Consider the following 19,227-nt stretch of genomic DNA (forward strand, 5'->3'; position numbering starts at 1 on the left):
ACAGCTGAAGGAGATCGCTACACTGAACCAGTACACGATGACGAAAGCGATGATGAATTGGATTATATTTACAAGATAACTACATGAGACCAATATTGGGTGAATCTGACTGAAAATGGGAGGATCTCATGGGAGCGCGAAAGCTCTTGCACTTCGGATTCAGACGAGGAAGTAGAGTGATGGCAGAATCGGTTGCATGAAGTTATGATGCTGAATTGCAACATGATGGTTAGATTGCTGCATTACGTGACAACAAAGGCAAGAGAGCTACCAACATATGATGGATTGACTGCGGTGGAAGAATTCTTGAGAAAATTTGAAAGTGCAGTACCAGAACAACAGTGGTCCGATGCTTTGAAATGGTCACTGTGCGCAACATCTGCACGATGGTGGGGTACACATCAAGGCAATCTTGAGGACTGGAACATATATAGAAGGATGATGCACCTATGGTTTGGAAGCCCCCAGCTTCGAATGAGACTCAGGCAGCCAGGATGAAGCAGCTTGCACAACCACTTATGTCGATGGGTATAGACGTGTGCTGTGTAGTCCACACAAACACAACCAAAACTAAAGATTGAAAATCGAAACAGGACACAACAGCAAGAAAAGTGACACACACCATAAACGTTCCACGTAGAATCATTCAAGAAGTTAGGTGGAATCCTGAACAAAGTTCACCAGGCGAGACAAACTGATTGGGACCTATGCATACCAACGAACCAATGGGCCTATAGGGATATGTACAAAAACCTGAGCATGGAGACGACCCCGAAGCTAACAAATGGGGTCGAGATCGTAATTTTGGAAAAAAGGAATCGTCACCCAATAGCTCCCACAGTTGGAACAGTACGTGAGGACCAAAATGAAGGAATTATGCAGCTATGCAAGGGTGAATTTATGTGGATTTGGGAAGCCATTCAGCGAGATAACCTTAAGCTTCGGGAACTCGAAAAATATTGGGTATGATTGAGGAATAAAAGCATGTCAATGGACACAGAGATCAAGACACTAGAAAACAAAATCGTGCAAGCATGTCTCATTGATAAACTAAGAATGACAAGAACATATACGGACAACCATATTATTGCATTAGAATATTGTTGCTGAGCATTTGTGACTCTGCTACCATGGCTACCACTGCACCTTACCAGACAATGTAACCAAGGGAGCCACCGAACAAGGAAGAACGCGTGGTGCTAACTATCACGAGGGTAATTGACGAGTGCCCGTGGACTAGGTTGGAAAGTGAATTGAAGCCTCAGACAGGTGGTGCAACCACTTGACTATCTATAGGGAGCACAGTGTCAACACTCCAAGCAGTTGAAAGAGAGTGCAGGACTATAAAATAGTCTGTATGGGAGCTGCATGATAAGGAGGTTGCACGCAAGATCAGTATATCACAGGGGTCGTGCCCGTGCATAGGGGTCTACACTATCATGCAAATAGGCTCGAAAGTGAATGTTTATGTCACTATTCATGATAAGATGTCCAATTTAAGGCAACGAGGAGTGGGCGATAGGAAATTAAGACACAAAGTCAGAACTAGATTTGGGACGATATGTCGTTGATCTCACATTAATTAGCCAAATGAGAGGGGAACGGTTAAATTTGACTTCAACATAGCCTATAAATCACAGGTGGTTATCCACTGAACAACCCTTGGTGTTTTGAGAATTCAGTTGTTGTGCTATCAATTGGGTATGGACCTTATGAATTTAGAGGCTTTAAGAGCAAGTTCAGTGTTTGAGAGATTGTTGAAGGAGATGCAGGACTTCCTAAACAAAATGATGTCAAAAACCAAGGGAGCCACATAGAGCCCTACGCCGTCGGTGGGGGATGCACTAGAAATTCCAAAATCACTCCAGATGTCAAGGCGCAAAAAGGATCCACAGGCAGCAGGACTAGTCCATATGTCTCTGCAAAATCCGTGGTTTGGTAAACTGTCTATGGAAGACAAGGGAAAAATTGTTAATCTTGAGATAGATGATGAAGACGAGGATCTCCAGGCATTTGCAGAAGAGATCGAGGTAGATGAAGAAATGGAGGAAGACATTCAGCCAGTCCACGCTACAAAAAAACTACCCAAGTATGTCCCTCTGGGGAAAGGGAGAGTAAAAGTACCCAAATATTTGGATGTCGTTAAGAGCACACTCCAAATCCCGCTCCTCCCAGATGGAATCCTATTTGAAGGATTGGTTCTAGGCTGCGTGCCCGCGATGAAATTTTAAGATTGGGACCTTGCAGACAGTGAAAAGTTCCCACATTTGGAGACTAGCCAACTCATGAAATAGAGCAAGGAGGGGTCAATTACACCGCTAGAGCCATAGAAATAGTTGCGCGGTGTGGAGGAGGTCAGGCTACTCCACCTACTATGGATTCCACACTTTCACTGAGCACCAATCATGATCTTTTTCATTAGGAAACTACTTTTCCTGGTGCACGATGTGTACTTGTGGCTAGAGGAGCCTATTCCTCTCACGGTAGAGCTTATTCACAGGATTTCTTGGCTTCCCTCTACGAGAAGGGACCCCATGGAAATAGCTAGAAAATGCATAGATTTGGTGCTTACAGAGGCCATGAAAAAGAAATACAAGTTGGAAAAGAAGTAGAGAAGCTACGTAATTAGTAGCATTCAAGACAAAGGGGTGCACGTAGCCACCTAGTTGTTGGCTGGGAAGATGATATGAAAATTCTATGGCAACGATGTATCAGTGATGGTCGTTGCGCTGGCTGAACAATGCGCGAAGGGGGTCCAATTCAACTGGGTCAAATTCCTCTGTGAGGAATTCCTAACCAATTTCAATGAAGCTCAGGAGCAGGGTAAGACCTTCCACTACACATGGTTGCTCTTGTCTATCTTATTGGTGACAGAGGAACTGCCTGAGGATAGTCAGTTCCCTCCCCTCAAATAAGACTTGCCAGAGGTAGAAAAATACGCATCGCTCTGGGTGACAAAGGATGCCATAAGGACCCACGAGACCAAGACTTTCTGGGTGCTCATGGAAGCGAGCATCCGGATGTGGATCAACAAAATACTGCGAATATCCCACACAGTCTGCGACAGTTTGCGAAGCTTTGCAGACTTTAAGGCGGATATGCACAATGTGTATATCAAGGCTCGGAAGGCTCCGAAGCAGAACTAGACCAAACCCCCTTTCATCGTGGTTGATGATGTTGTTCTCGCTATGCTCGACTCATGGCCATCCTAGTGGCGTGCCTTGGATCTGGCGGCGCGCGATACAAAAATAGAAGGATGCCACCAAGCTACTGGCACAGTAGAAGTGCAACAAGCAGTTCACCGAGGAGGTAAGGGCTTCCCACAAGGTAGTGAAGGCCACCGCAGAGTGGATCAAGGCAGCCAAAAAAGAAGCAGCAGCATCGGCCACACGCGCCACCATGATATAGGAGGAAAGAGGACCAGACCTGACCACAGGACAGGGGACAGACAAAATGACGGAAGGCATGGACCCAACCATGACACCTGCATAACTAAACGATCATGCGGTATAGAATGAACAGGGCCACAGAAGGAGACCAAGGCTTCCAAACTAGATGGTGAACCCATTACTCTAACGGAGGGTTACCTATATGACATTGGCGACAGAGTTCGCGAGGTCAATGGGGAAGTGCTCCAGGAAGCAATGAAGGAGCAGCAGAATGTGTTGGGGTCCCTTAGGGTGCAACTATAGGAACTTTAGGTGTGGGCCACATAAGAGGGAATGGTAGTTACCTACGATGTCATGGGTACATCGGTAACAGAGTAGTTGTTGTGGCCCAAAATGGCTAACACTGTCATGCTGCCGAAAGGAGCACTAATAGTGAATAATATGGAGGACATAGTCGTGAGGGGCCGAATCAAGGTACTTGGCCTAAACTTGGCTGCTCTTCCGTGGGATATATTATACCAGTTGCATGATGGAGTGACAATAGAACTTCGCGCTATAAAAGGATGCATAGTGCAAATGCTCAGTGAACAATGAATCAAAATCGAACAGCTTAGCCTACAATGTGATGAAACGCTGGTGCAGAATCAGTAGCTAGAGAAGATAGTAGAGGAATCATGTTGCCATGCCCTAGAGCTAGAAATTGCGATAGACCTACCAATCATAGTGTGAATTCACAAATTGGCCAGTGGATTCCGCGAGGCAGAGGAGGAAGCAATGAGGATCTAGTTAGACCTCAACCTTCAGATTGTTGAACTGCGATTAAAGGCACAGTCATCCATGCCCCCAGAAGTTCGGGAATAGCATGCTAGCGCTATCCAAAAGGGGCTGGAGGAAATAGGATAGGTAGTGTAGACCTGTACAGCTATGTTGGAAGAATCCTTCGCGATCCTCACTTCCTTACAAGAGGACCCCACCATACAACGCTTGGAAATAGAGGCACGGGAGGTTCAAATGCAATATGATAGTGTATGCGAGACGGCACAGACAATGGTCTTGACCGAGCAGCTCGCAAAGCTACAATAGGCGAAGGCATTGAAGGAATAAGTGGATGTTGTGCACCAAAAAGAGGTTGAACTTAAAGGATGCGTCCAAATTTAGATTGATGAGGCCTTCCTCATCACTACTGACATCGAAGGAAAAATCACATAGATGAATGCAATGCATTCTTTAAGACAGGGATTTGCCCCTGAGAGTGAGCATTCAGCCGAGCAAGTAGAGAAGATACAACAAATGACAGAACGATGTGTTGCAGACCTTCGTGTAGCACATGCATAATTGGATGGACTTCGTGCAAAGATCACCACACCAGCAGAGTGACTCAGGACGAGTCATGATGATTGTGTTGGGAACTTGTTGGGTAGCGGATCCCCCCACAACATGGTTTTGGGGCTTAAAGCCTGAGTTTTGGTCAATGTAATATAAAGACTCCATGAGGAATGGATGCAGAGCACAAAAATCTAGGATGATTCATAGGGTTGTCCACCCTAAGAATTATAAAATAATGTAAAGTTGTGTCAGCCTACCCATGGTCTACGCACCATGGGATTGTATAAAGATAGTGAGGCTCTAGGTGCAAAGATAGGTTTTGGGGAGCAGGCAGTAAGTGATAGATGTGAAGGCATGGTTAGAGGATAGAAGTGGACCTGAAGTGTATTGGGTCGTAGTAGTAGGAAGAGGCCTTACAGCTGAGTGCGTAGAGGCCTAGTAGAGTTCACAACTCAATGCGCAGGCCCCTGCAGCTGAGTGCGTAGGGCAGAGTCGGGTCTGTAATTGAACTGAACTTGAAAAGGATTATTAATAAAGATAAGTTTGATTTAGAATATTGTTCATCTATGGTTCCATTTGTCTTTATGCAGTTATATTAGTTTTGATTACGTGCACTTACTTGAAAGTTGAATAAGTAATAAGATTATTGGGCCCGCACAAACTAAGTCAAAGCACTAATATAATAGCCGAGTAAGGATTAGGATCAGGATATTACCGTATATGCGCCACTTATACAGGTGCGCACAAGATGTTGCGTGGAGCAGAGCAAGCATGCAAGTTCAGACCACAAGCCTCCAGAACCTTCATCAAGACAACCCTAGGGTGTGGAAACCTAGTTCTAGCACCCTCCTCTACTACTTCAGGTGAGACCTCAGTCCGCGCTCCGCGGACTGCTGCCGAAAGGGCCAGTAGTATTGGGATTTCCTTGGCTAAATCACTTCTGAACCTAGGTCAGGCCCCATTTAGCCAACACTCATGTCCTTTTTTTCATCTATCTTAACATTCATCATGGTTTCCAATTAATTTTTTATTACTTTTTGCAAGAGAAAAATTTGCTACACTTGGTCTCATAATTTTGATATATCATGACACAGTTCTTCCTCTTCTCCATGTGTCATAGTAGATCTTTCTGGTTTCTCACTAGGTGTATCCATTTTTTTGTTTCAAGGAATTATGTAATAAAAAAATGATACATATTCTTCACTATGCCCTTTGAATCACTTCAAACAATTTTTTCAAACAAAATTTATGCAAGATTCTTTAATAAATACACACATTTTTCTTGCTTTCACGATCTTAATCTTGAAGCTATTGTATATAAATAATTTTAGCTCTTTAGGGTATGAAATTTCATCTTGTGGTATCCATTTGTATCTTATTTCCAATGCTACAAGTCACACCAATATTGGATTCTTCAAGATAAAGTTATGCCCAATCTCCCACGGTAACTTGATTACAGACTGGTTTAGTAGAGTGAAATTGTACAAAATGCCACATGTTCCTGTTTTAAATTTCAGCCCGCAAAATAATAAAAGAAAAAATAAATTGCATGAAACTTCAGTCATTTTTTACAAAATTAAAATCCGATTCTTGTAGAGAAATTTATGACAATTTTCCCAAGGTTACCTATTTGAGACTGAATTCTAGAGCTTGCAGAACCCCTAATTTTTTCAGACCATATCTCCAAAATTATTGCAAACCAATATCTAAAATTTCTACATGACATTAGTCAATAATGGGCTCCATGTGCTCAAACATTCAACTTCGGAATATTTGTAGAAAAATGTTATAGCAAAAACTCTACAATGGCCTGTTTGAAACAACAAAACCCTAGAATCCAAAGCTCTAATACCAAATGTTATGCAACCAACTCACAAAATAGAAGAAACAATAGATCAACGACTTAAAAATTATCCTCTTAGAGGGGTTTCCTCCTTTAAATTACATAAATGAATAATTCTTGGATGATACAAATGATAAGACATCTTTAGTATATCTAGAAGTCTAAGGGGTCACAATATAATAATAGTGTACATAACAATAATAATGTAAGGGCACAATAATAACAATATGTGAAATACATGGGCATAATAATAACAATAGGGGGATACACTAGTATTATAGAGACCTAACATTTATAGATCATATTGGTATTAGAGTAGTTTTAATTGAGGTGTTTTCTTAAACATTGCAAGGATCCAAGAACTAGTTTGAGTGTATACTAATTAAACCATAACAATGGTCAATGAGACTATACACAATAACCTTATAGATCTAGTGTAAGAATTTTTTGAGATGTCTTTTTCAACATCAATAACAATATGAATCTCTTCATAGTGGCTATAACAAGATTTATTAGATCATTCCGAAATTTCATAGGTTCTAACTTTGAGATCTTATTAGAGGGAAAACTAGGATATAATCAATAGCCAAAATAGGATTCATGGAAAGAACCCAAGAAAAATTAATTGAGTTAGAGTGTTTTTAACTCTTCGTAATCCATAGTCAAGGCAAAAGAGAAAGTGGACATAAATCCATACCTAGGTTAGATTAATGCATTAAAATTGAACCATTTGTTTGAAAAAATAAATAGTATTTCAACATTAATCATATAAATGAGGAATACAAGATATCATTTTCTATATTGAAGATTGAGGGTCATGATTTAACCTAGAGGGAAAACAACATGGAAAAACTTAAAGTGGAGGGTGATTTATTAATATATAGGTTGAAGGATGAAAAAACCTCACCAATTCCCAATTCTACCCTATTGGGTATGTAGAGGAACATTAGATCTAGTGGCACTACTTTAGGAAGAGTGTGCAACATTACATCACCATGTTTAGAAAGATAAACATCATCCTAGTATATATCCAAAGAACCTATTTGTTTTGTTCAATTAATTTTGCGATAAACATAGTCATATATGAAAGAAAGTGATGATTTTCATCCCAAGCATAGTGGACAAGTATTATGTATAGGCAAAGTATCTTGAAAACATACGCCATAGGAAAGTGAATCGAAGGGGTGATAAGTATAAGGATCACCAAGAAGCTTTCAATAAGTGGAAGAAGAAATGGAAAGAAGGGAAAAATATGATGGCCACCAATTCAAATTAGTTGAATTTTCCCAACAACCCTTCTAACCATTTCAATATTGAAACTCACAATAAGGGAAAGTGTTGGAAACTACGTCCAAGAATGAACTGAAAGAGTTGTAAGAATGATGCATAGAAAAAATATTATAACCACAAATTTTAGCAATAAATTTCATAATAGATTCGAGTGAATGCGAATATTTTTTTTCACATTAGTGCAGAAGGAGGTGAATCTGAGTAGCCTTAATTACAAGGAAGAGAAGGAGATGACAAAAATATTCCCCATCCATATCTAGCTTAAGAAGGCAAATATTGATGCTTTTTTTAGTATAATCCATAGGTTAATCTTATAACAATGGATCTATTCAAAAATCATGGATTAGAGGTTCACAATTATATTGGCCCATAATTATTTATATGCCTAAAGAAGTATGCCAAGATCAAGGTAATAAAATAATGTAAGATTATATTTGTTATAGATGTTGATTTCATTGATGAAATGGAGTTATAAATAGTACCATTTGACATATGTGAATTAGTGTTTTAAAGTCCCTACATGTATGAGGATGTAGAGATCCAAACAATTCAACCTAATCAAGTTTAGGAATTATTAGATCATTAACACACATAAAGGCAAGTCAATGACCACACTGGTATGCACCAATCAAGCCATGAAGTTCATTCAATCCAATAAGAAATATATTTTAATTTTCTTCAGAGAAAACAAGTTTGATGATAAATTGGGAAGAATAATGTCATCCTTAGAGGTGTGTACTAGAGAATAATAACATTAATTGAAGGACTTTTTGTAAGCAAAACGGGAGTGTTCTAGGAGCCCAAGAGGATACCACCTAAGAGGGAAAGGGACCATGAAATATAGTGATCCAGGTGGCTCCAAATACATGTAGAAGTCCAGGAGGACTCAGGAAGGGTCAAAAATAATTTTTTTTGTATTATGCTCAAACTAGGTTCGTGTTAAATATCTCGTTGGCGTGATTGTGGAGGTGCGAACGATTTGTCAAACTGAGTATGTATGCAAAATTTAGGAGCAATCAAAGTTCAGGGTTGACTTTGCTAACTCTGTAGGCTTAATAGAGACACAATTTAGAAGTTTTTAGGCAGATGGAATCCAGCCAAGTCCAGCCAGATTCTGAGTGAAATTGTTGCCTCATTAAAGCATCTCCTTTGGTCTAAATTCTGAATTTTTAAAAGTAGTCATATTGTAATATAACTGAAAATTAATAAAAAAAAGGTAGCTACCATATAACAATAGTGTTTAATAGTGGGGCACGCAGCCATGACCTTGCCGCCCCCAGTACCCACCAGAACCACCTAATGAAAATGCTAATAGTGGGGTGGGCGGCCATGACCCCGCCACCCCAGAGCCATCATACAATAAAAATGCTATATGGTGGGGCATGGGTTGTCAACCCCGCCGCCCCTCCACGCCACTTAATAGAAACCAACAGAAGATGCGGTCACGAGCCAACAAAATAGTGGACCCGCTGGTCATAATTTGAAACCACAAAATAATGTGTATTATTTTGGGAGGGGCGAGATTTGATCCCCCGACCCCTCCTCAACAACTTCACTATTATTACCACTGCACCAAACTGACTTGTTGGTTAATTTGCGCACAAGTTAATAATTAAACCTATTTTCTCAGTGCGCCAAGCAAGAGGAGTGTGCACGCAGTTTGAGGCAGGTTAATTATGTAGGTGGTGGAACTGTGAGTAGTGTAGAGAGGGGGTTGGAACCATGATCTGAGCCATTTCTCTAGGGGCCAGATTTTCACTTTGTGATATTTCAAAATTTTTTATATGGTTTCAACAATTCTTAATGCCATGAACTCAATGATGCTGTTAGTTTCTCCCTCAGAGGTCTACAATTTTCGGGCTTCTTCAATTTTGGAGGTATAAAATCATCATTTTGATTTTTGATGTACTTTCATTATTTTGCCATCTAATGAAAACAGGTTCTCCCCAATAATTCGAGTAGGGCCCAGAGACATAGTCCCTCCTGGATGAACTTCGATATCAATCCTATGTCTTCCATGCATGAATTTCTATTCTTCTCTTCCTCTTCTTTTATGCACTTGAAATTTCATGGTTAAATGCAAGATTAATATGTAATTCTTTAATGCATCACAATCAAAAGATTTTTGGGATCATATAATTATTTCCAAATATTCCATTGACAAATATTGGAATATATCGAAAATACATTTTGGAAGAAAATGAAGTGAACAAATAGTTGAAATAGTTGTTAAAGTTGGGAGTGATTTGAGCAAGCACCTAATGTTGTGGCTCACCTATCATCTAAATTGATGTATTACACCCATATCTGGATTCATTTGTCATAGTATATTTCGATAATATATTGATTTATAACTCTACCTAGGAGGCGAACATCTCACATATAACCTATATGTTGGATAAATTGAATTAAGAATTAAGAATTTAGTGTATGTGATCAGTGGAGTGGAGCTTAACATAGATCCCATAAAGGTGAAGGCAATCATGAAGTGGATAACCACAAATTCCATCGAAATTGGAAGCTTTTTGGGAAGCATGATAGTTTTGAAAGTTCATAACTTCATTTTTAATAGTAGATGCACCACTCCATAACACAAAAATGAGACTTAGAGTTTCTAGTTGTGGATGAATCAACAAGAGGATTTCAATGATATGGAAAGAAACACTAGTAAGGCATTAGCTCCCATATTACCAAACTTATAAAATCCTTTCAAATTGGATACATATGTAAGTGGTTATGCCATAGGAGTAGTTTTGATACATAGAGGAAAGAATGTATGATATCATTTTGAAAATTTTCAAAAGGAAATTCTCAACTACCCTACCTATGACAAGGAAATCTATGACCTAGTCCAAGACATCAAGAAGTGGAAGCACTATCTGATGTGCTTCTAGAAGGAAATTTGTATAAGTAAATTGTGCCTCTATTCATTGGATAGGGTATGTAGATGTCCCCTCGTGGACAATTAATCCTAGTAGAAGAAATTTAATCATAGGTAAAATAATAATGATTTAGGAGACAAGGATTTTGATGATTTCTAGGCTAGGTAAGAATTCACTGATAGATTATAACCCTTTTGGTTCCACTTCTAGCCCCTAGTATTAAAACCAAACATTTTAGTGGATTTTCCTTTCCAAGGGGAAGGAATATGGGGTGTATTACCCAAATATAGATTTTTGAGTTTGTTTTCACTAACCATTTCCAAACTAAATCCTTATGAACACCTAAGGCCAATAGTTGTTCCTCTGTTTCTTGTTGGATAAATGGAGAATTTTCACTAAGAATTTTATTACCAGTTTCCCTAGGAATTATATGAATTATATGGGGTTATACTAGTTCCACTTCCATCCATTTTATCAAAGCTTATTACATTCATAACTTCCACTAATATGTTTCTAATAATTCCATCGCTAAACTCCCATAATAATGAAACCAACCATAGTTAAAGGGAAATAATTCATAACCTAGAGAAAGTTGGATGACGTTTGTCCCGATCTCAATGACCATTTCCTCTTCCAAACCCTAATATATATTTAATCCAACTTATATTCTTGGTATTCCATAGTACTGTCTATTTTGGAAAGCATAATTGAATTCATAGTATGGGCCAAGAGAATTCTCCAATACATAATATACTTGCATAAATCATAATACAAGAGGGATACTTGACACACAGGATATGAATCCTTGCAATCCTCACATGAAATTCTTCATAAATAATATTTTAAATTCCCACATATGTCACCTTTTCAAGACCTTTTTTTTAACCTTGGCCATTGTTATAAACACCCATAATAATCATCCAATACCTTAATCCATAATGTGGGGAGGATATCCAACCATAAGTTTGAAATTTCATTAGGCCCACTCCTTGAGACAATCCACATTCACATTCATATTAAGGAATTTACTAACAACCACATGTTCTTCAAACTCCATCACATCATTCAACCTAGGTTTGCCCTGCAAGTTCAAGTTTGGCAACAATGTTGTAGTGTCCATAAAATGGAGCATTAAATAAATAAATAATAGAGAATAATGTCAAATCAATTAAAAAACTAATAGAACATAAAAATAATAAATAGATTGAATTCAATTTGTTGTATTGTAATTTTTCATTTATCAACAAAATTACAAACAATTCTTTCCACTAAAAAATCATAATATACATATCACATAATTTTTTTTAAATAATAATAGATTCTTAACGATTCATATTTCAGAACATATAATTAAAAAAATATTTCTAAATATAGAAATGTGACATATAGACAAGTTATAAATTAATATGCATTTGGTAATATAAATTAAAATAATGATTCATATTCATTACCGTTATATTTCATTGTTTTATATTTAATTTAATTAATAAGCATATAAAAATTAAATATTTTCTACAATTTTTTTTTTCTAATTTATATATCTTTCTATCTATCTATATATATTATTAATGCTATACATGTCAAATTAAAAAATTAAATTAAATAAATTCTAAAACATATTACTATATGCACTTTTTTCGTAAGAAGAAAACCATAATTATATTTACGATGATAAACATAATCACATTTTGTAAATACATAGTCAAGGGTGTATTCAATGGGATCTTTCTATATCCCTCAGTGGCATAGAATAACAAATACAACATTACATCAAAACCCTAGGGGCATGCAAAAAAAAAAAAAAAGTGTAGAGTATACAACTCGTGAACAAATATGATAAAAACATAACATATTGAAAAAATATAATGGAAAAAAAACCAAGAATAGACATCAAAGCATCCATAAACCCAACTTAAATCTCACAACAAGTAGGCCTAAAGGCAAAAATCCAAAGCAGTAGAAGAGTGAGTAGAGAGTAGAAAACAAAGTGGCAGTGAAAAAAAATCTATAGTGACTGAAGCAAAGAACAACTTTAGGCCACACATTTGTAGACCCCAACTAGATACAACCTGGAAAAACCCATGAGAAACACTACAATGATGGAAGAAGGGGAAAGATGGCAGAGGAACAACAACAAACCCCTTGCTAGAAGAAATATGAACCATTGAGAAAAAAACAACAAAATCATGGAAAAACTAAAAGAGGAAGGAGAGGAATCTAAGGCAATAAGGAAATACTTATAGAGGAAGGAGATGCAATGGTGGGAAACCATAGCTCAGACCAATAACAAAAATTGTGGCAAAAATACCCAAACAAGAATAGAAAAGAAACACTAGTGAGGCAATGCGGCATCAACAATGGAAGCAAGTGCAATTGGTGTCCAAAACTAGACAAGGGAGGTAGTTAGGGTTCCCTAGTTGTTAGGTCCCTATAACACTAGTGCAGCCCCAATATTGTTATTGTTGTTCCCTACGCAACCCCGATATTATTATTGATGTTCCCTATTGATGCCTACTACTACTATTGTTGTGTCATTACATTATTATTCTTATGTAGGCCTTGATTATATTGTGACCCTTTAGACTCCTATATGTACCAAGGATTTCTTATCATTTGTATCATCCAAGAATTGTTCATTTATATGATGTAAAATGAGGTTTCCCCTCAAACATTCTTATTTTTAGGTCATTGATTTATCTTTTCTTTTATTCAGTGATCTAGTTACATAACATTTGATATCAATTTGAAAAATATGTTTGAAGTGATTCAAAGGCAATAGTGAACCATAGACATCATTATTTAGTTCCAATATGCCCAACAAAAAAAAATGGGATACACCTTGTAAGCCAACAATAAGTTCTACTATGATGCATGAATAAGAGGAATAAATGGAATATGATATATCAAAACTACGAGACTAAGTGCAACAAATCCCGTTGTCACAAAGAGTAACCAAAAATTAATTGGAAGCAATAATGAATGTTAAGATGGATGGTTTAGAAGTAAAAATAAAAGTAGATGTGGAAATCTTGAAGGATGGTTTAGAAACTTAAATGGAAGATTTGAAGGAGGGTTTGACAAAGTTGTTACAGGAAATACTTCCTAATGGTGATAAGGTAGTCCATGAAAATCGTGATGAGAACAAAAGGAATGTGAATCATGATTTTAGAGACTCTAACTTTGTGTTGAATACCTACTACAATGCAAAGATGGATATAAGGATGTTTGATGGCAAGGATATAGTAACATGGATACTACAGATGGAGTAATTCTTTGATCTACATAATGTGCCACACACACAAAAGATATGCATTGCATCATTATATGTATAACCCAATAAATTTGTGTGGTATTGGTGGATTTTCTCTCATAAGTAAATTTTCAGCTAGACATCTTTTATGAAGAAATTGGTAGCAGATCATGAGGATACAAAGAGAAATACTTTATTTAGCCAATTGATAATGTTAGAAAATTATATATTACGGAGCAATGGAACAAATAAAATATTGTAGAAATATAAACACAGAAAACGCACAAAACAAGAGAGACACAGATATACGTGGTTCACCTAGTTTGGGCTACGTCCACCCCGAACATCAAGTCCTTCCTTTCTATTATCCAACAAAATGAAGAGACACAACTTACAACAAATCCGCTGTAATATCCTCTGTTTTCTCTCACAGTCTCACCTCTCTGTTTCTCGCTCACAGAATACACATCTATATCTCAGCCTCCAATACAATGCCCTCATACAAAGAGAGGGGGTTTCCTTCTAGGGAAAAGAACCCTAAACTAAACATAAGTTCTATCGTCAGATCATCCGCCAAATGAACGACCCAGATTGACTAGAAGTTACTATATTTTTACAAGGCAATTTTACATTTGTTTTTAGCTTCGGGGGCGCTGCCCCCGAGCCCTCGCCAGGGGACCACTGGCCCTTGGACCCCCCAGCCGGGGGGGTTGGGCCCCCCCAGACCCCCGCGGTGGGGACAAGTCCCCCCCGCACCCCCCTACGTGGAGGGGTGTACAAACTTCCTGGGGTATACATCCAGCTGAAACAAAGACCTCCGAACAATCATGCTCCACACACAACAATCTCCCACTTGGTGAATGATTGTAGAAACTCCACTGCTGCTTCATTTGCTGGACAATGACTCCTCTTTGGACCTGGCTGTTTCTCATCTTCATCGTCATCCTTGAAGACCAATTGAAACTAAGCATATTCACAGTTTCTCCCTGGTTACAACTTTTGTTAGCATATCTGCAGGATTCTGGCTAGTGTGTATCTTTTCCAGCTTCAACCCTCCATCTTCCAACACTGATTGTATGAAATGGTACTTGAGCTGTATGTGTTTAGTTCTAGAATGAAATGATGAGTTCTTTGCAAGATGAATGGCACTTTGGCTATCACTGTATAACGTGCCCATATCATGCTCCTTACCCAATTCACCCATAAACCTTTGTAACCAAATCATTTCTTTACTAGCCTCTGTAGCAGCAACATACTCTGCTTCTGTTGTTGAAAGTGCAACAACACTTTGGATTTTTGAAATCCAACTGACAGCTGTTCCACCAACAGTAAATACATATCCTGTAGTGCTCCTCCTGTTATCCCTGTCACCTGCCATATCTGCATCAACATATCCCTGTAGAGAAATGTTTGCACCACCAAAGCATAATGCTTGATTTGTGGTACCTTTCAAATATCTGAGAATCCATTTCACTGCCATCCAATGTTCCTTTCTTGGATTGTTCATGTACCTGCTTACAACTCCCACTGCATGTGCAATATCAGGCCTTGTGCAGACCATTGCATACATTAAGCTTCCAACTGCTGATGCATATGGAACTTTAGACATATAATCGATGTCTTCTTGGGTCTTTGGGCACATTTCCTTACTAAGTTTGAAATGGATAGAAAAAGGTGTACTAACTGGTTTTGCATTGTGCATATTAAATCTTTTCAACACCTTTTGTATGTACTCATTCTGAGATAATGTTAATTTGCGATTTTTCCTGTCTCTAGTGATTCTCATACCAAGGATTTGTTTTGCAGCTCCCAAGTCCTTCATTGCAAATGAATTTGCCAATTTTCTTTTGAGTACATTTATTTCCTGCATGTTAGATCCTGCAACAAGCATGTCATGCACATACAATAACAATATAATATAACTACCATCATTTTACTTTTTCAGATAAACACAATGATCAGAGTGACATCTAGTATAACCTTGTTCAGACATAAACTTGTCAAATTTTAGATACCACTGCCTTGGAGCCTGTTTTAAGCCATACAAGCTCTTCTTCAACCTGCACACTAGTTTCTCCTTCCCTTTCACCTCATATCCTTGTGGATGCTGCATATATATCTCTTCCTCCAAATCCCTATGGAGAAAGGTTGTCTTTACATCTAACTGCTCAAGATGCAAATCTTCAGCTGCTACAAGACTTAAAATAGTTCTGATTGAAGCCATTTTAACAAGAGTAGAAATATTTCATCAAAATCAATACCTTTCTTCTGTGCAAACCCCTTCACCACAAGTCTAGCTGTGTACCTCTGTTTTCCTCCATCTTCTTCCTTCAGCCTGCAAACCCATTTATTCTTCAATGTAGTTTTTCCTACAGGCAACCTGACTAAATCCCAAGTCTAGCTATGCATTAAGGAGTCCATCTATTCTTCCATGGCTACCTCCCACTCCTTCCTGCTTTCAACTTGCATTGCTTCCTCATAACATTCGGGTTCACCAGAATCAGTCAACAATAAATAATATAATGAAGGAGAGTATCGTTCAGGGGGTCTACTTATCCTGGCAGATCTTCTAACACCACGTTTAGATGTTTGGGGTGCATGTTGTTGTTGTGGTGGTTGCTGTTGTTGTGGTTGTTGATTATTATTATTTTCAGGCACCTTTCCTTTTTCAGTGATTTCATCAAGAACTGCGTATTCCTTGTTTTCCTTTTCCTGTTTCTTTCCTGCAACTGATTCTTATACAAGACCTTTTCATTGAATATTAAATCTATGCTCCTAATGATTTTGTGATTTTCATAATCATATAAGAGATAACCAAAATCATTAACACCATATCCAATAAACGTACATTTCTTTGACTTTGCCTCAAGCTTTGTTATATTTTCTTTATCAATATGTACAAAGGCCTCACAGCCAAAAGGCTTTAAAAAAGGAGTAGTTTACCTTTTTACCTGTCCATGCTTCCTCCGGAACACCACCATCCAAGGAACTTGAAGGCCCTTTGTTTATTAGATAAACATCAGTATCTATAGCATCTGCCCAAAACTGTAAAGGCAATCCTGCATGCAATCTCATGCACCTTTCATGCTCCATGATTGTTCTGTTCATCCTTTCTGACACACCATTTTCTTGTGGTGTTCTTGGAACTATCTTCTCTCTGCGAATTCCATGCTCTGAACAGTACCTATCAAACTCTTTGCTGCAAATATTCACCTCCATTGTCTGATCTAAGACACTTCAATTTCTTTCCTGTCTCAATCTCAACCAAAGCTTTCCATTTCTTGAAAGTATCAAATACATCATATTTATTCTTAATACAATAAATCCAAGTTTTTCTAGTTGCATGATCAATAAAAGTAGCATAATAACGAGAGCCACCGAGAGATGATACCTGAGCAGGTCCCCATACATCTGTATGCACAAGCTCTAATTTTTCATTCTTCTTTTCTTTCCCAACTCTGAGAAATCTAACTCTCTTCTGTTTTCCATAAATGCAATTCTCACAGAAGTCCAAATCAACATTCTTCAAACCCGGCAATAAATTCCTTGAGTGAAGAATCTTCATCCCCTTTTCACTCATGTGTCCAAGCCTATGATGCCATAATGCTGCATCTTCTCCTTTGGAAGTTAAAGCATTAACAGAGTTAGAAATACCATTGCATAAATACAATGTACCAACCTTTTCGCCTTTTGCTATTACCAGGGCTCCTTTGGTGACCTTCCAAGCTTTATCTGTGAAAGTTGTCACACAACCTTCACCGCCTAACTGCCCTATTGAAATCAGATTTTTCTTTAGATCTGAAACATGCCTTACCTCCTTTAATAGCCATTGGTTTCCATTCTGCTGTTTTACAAGAACCTTACCCATTCCAACGATTTTACAGGGTTTATCATCACCTAGACGAACTTGTCCAAAATATCCTTGAAAATAGTCATGAAAGTATTTCTTATCAGGTGTGGCATGGAATGAAGCCCCTGAATCTACCACCCGGGAATCAGTAATATTTTCGAAAGAAAGAATCAAAGCATCTTGTAACACCTCACCTGTCACATTTTCTTCATGGTTGTTTTCTTGCTGTGCATCTCCTTCTTTTCCCTTCCGAGATCTACAGTCTTTCTTTAGGTGTCCTTTCTTTCCACATTTCTAGCACACTATCCCCGATCTGGACTTGGATCTGCCTTTCCTTGATTTAATGCGATATCCTAAGCTCTTTCCTCTTTCCATTTTTCTTCCTCTAGACTCTGCACTCAAAGCATTTCTCGATGTCTCACCGGAGCTTTTCCGTCACATTTCCTCACTAAGGATAGCACATACAACATCATCAAACTTTAAAGTACTAGATCCAGAAACGGAGTTACTAATGGCCATTACCAAACCATTCCAACTTTCTGGTAATGAGCACAGGAATAACAGAGCTCTAACTTCATCGTCAAATTTTACCCCTACAGAACTTAACTGACTTGTGACTGTATTAAAATCATTTAAATGGTTTGCAACAGATCCACCTTCCAACATATTCATATTAAATAACCATTTCATAAGAAATACCTTGTTTGAGGTCGAGGGTTTTTCACATAGTTTCGACAACATCTGCATCAAACCCTCTGTCGTGGTTTCCTTCGAAATGTTGAAGGCGATTGACGCAGCAAGGCACAACCGTATTGTTCCGAGTGCCTTTCTATTGAGAAGGTTCCATTCTTCATCTTTCATACCCGTCGACATCTTTGTTTTTCCGCCCAATGGTAGGTATAGATCTTTCTGATACAGATAATCTTCCATCTGCATCTTCCACAGTGAGAAGTTTTGGCCATTAAATTTCTCGACCCTAAACTTACCATCTTCTGCCATTGCTCCCACTCGAAGCAGGAACCCTTCTTTCTTGTGAGTTTATCAGCCAAATAGACCTTCGGCTCTGTTGAAGCCCCGAAAATCGGGTCGACAACAAGGGGGATACCCACCCGGTCTGGATCTTGGTTGGCAGCTCCTTATCCGTTTGGTATAGCGGGCCCGACTGGGGATAATGGGACTAGTTTCCCAATCTAAGGGTGTATGTGTGTGTGTGCAGAGTTGGATGCTGCTGATATAAGAATACTTAAAGCTAATTTAATTCAAACTGTTAACTTAACTCTATGCTATTGTAATCTAATGAGAAACAACACATCTAAGCTATGCTAACCCGGGGTGTATTTCTTCTATTATGTGATCTAAAGAGATTTCAAACAATAACTGATAATAAAGATCCTTCA

At 38.3% G+C, this 19,227-nt stretch overlaps 1 protein-coding gene across 1 annotated transcript in view; it reads left to right on the forward strand.

Annotated features, from left to right (window-relative positions):
• The first annotated feature begins 1,868 nt into the window (after positions 1-1,868).
• LOC149166099 (CEN-like protein 1) overlaps positions 1,869-19,227 on the forward strand; it is a 51,706-nt gene continuing 34,347 nt past the window's right edge. Inside the window, exon 1 of the mRNA XM_089430044.1 lies at positions 1,869-2,030. Coding sequence (XP_089286170.1) covers positions 1,869-2,030 — 162 coding nt within the window. The remainder of the gene's footprint in view (positions 2,031-19,227) is intronic.

Source organism: Pinus tabuliformis, chromosome 5_1, assembly GCF_031772625.1.
Source record: "Pinus tabuliformis cultivar Carrire ecotype Pingquan chromosome 5_1, CPIR1, whole genome shotgun sequence".
NCBI classification, from domain to species: domain Eukaryota; kingdom Viridiplantae; phylum Streptophyta; class Pinopsida; order Pinales; family Pinaceae; genus Pinus; species Pinus tabuliformis.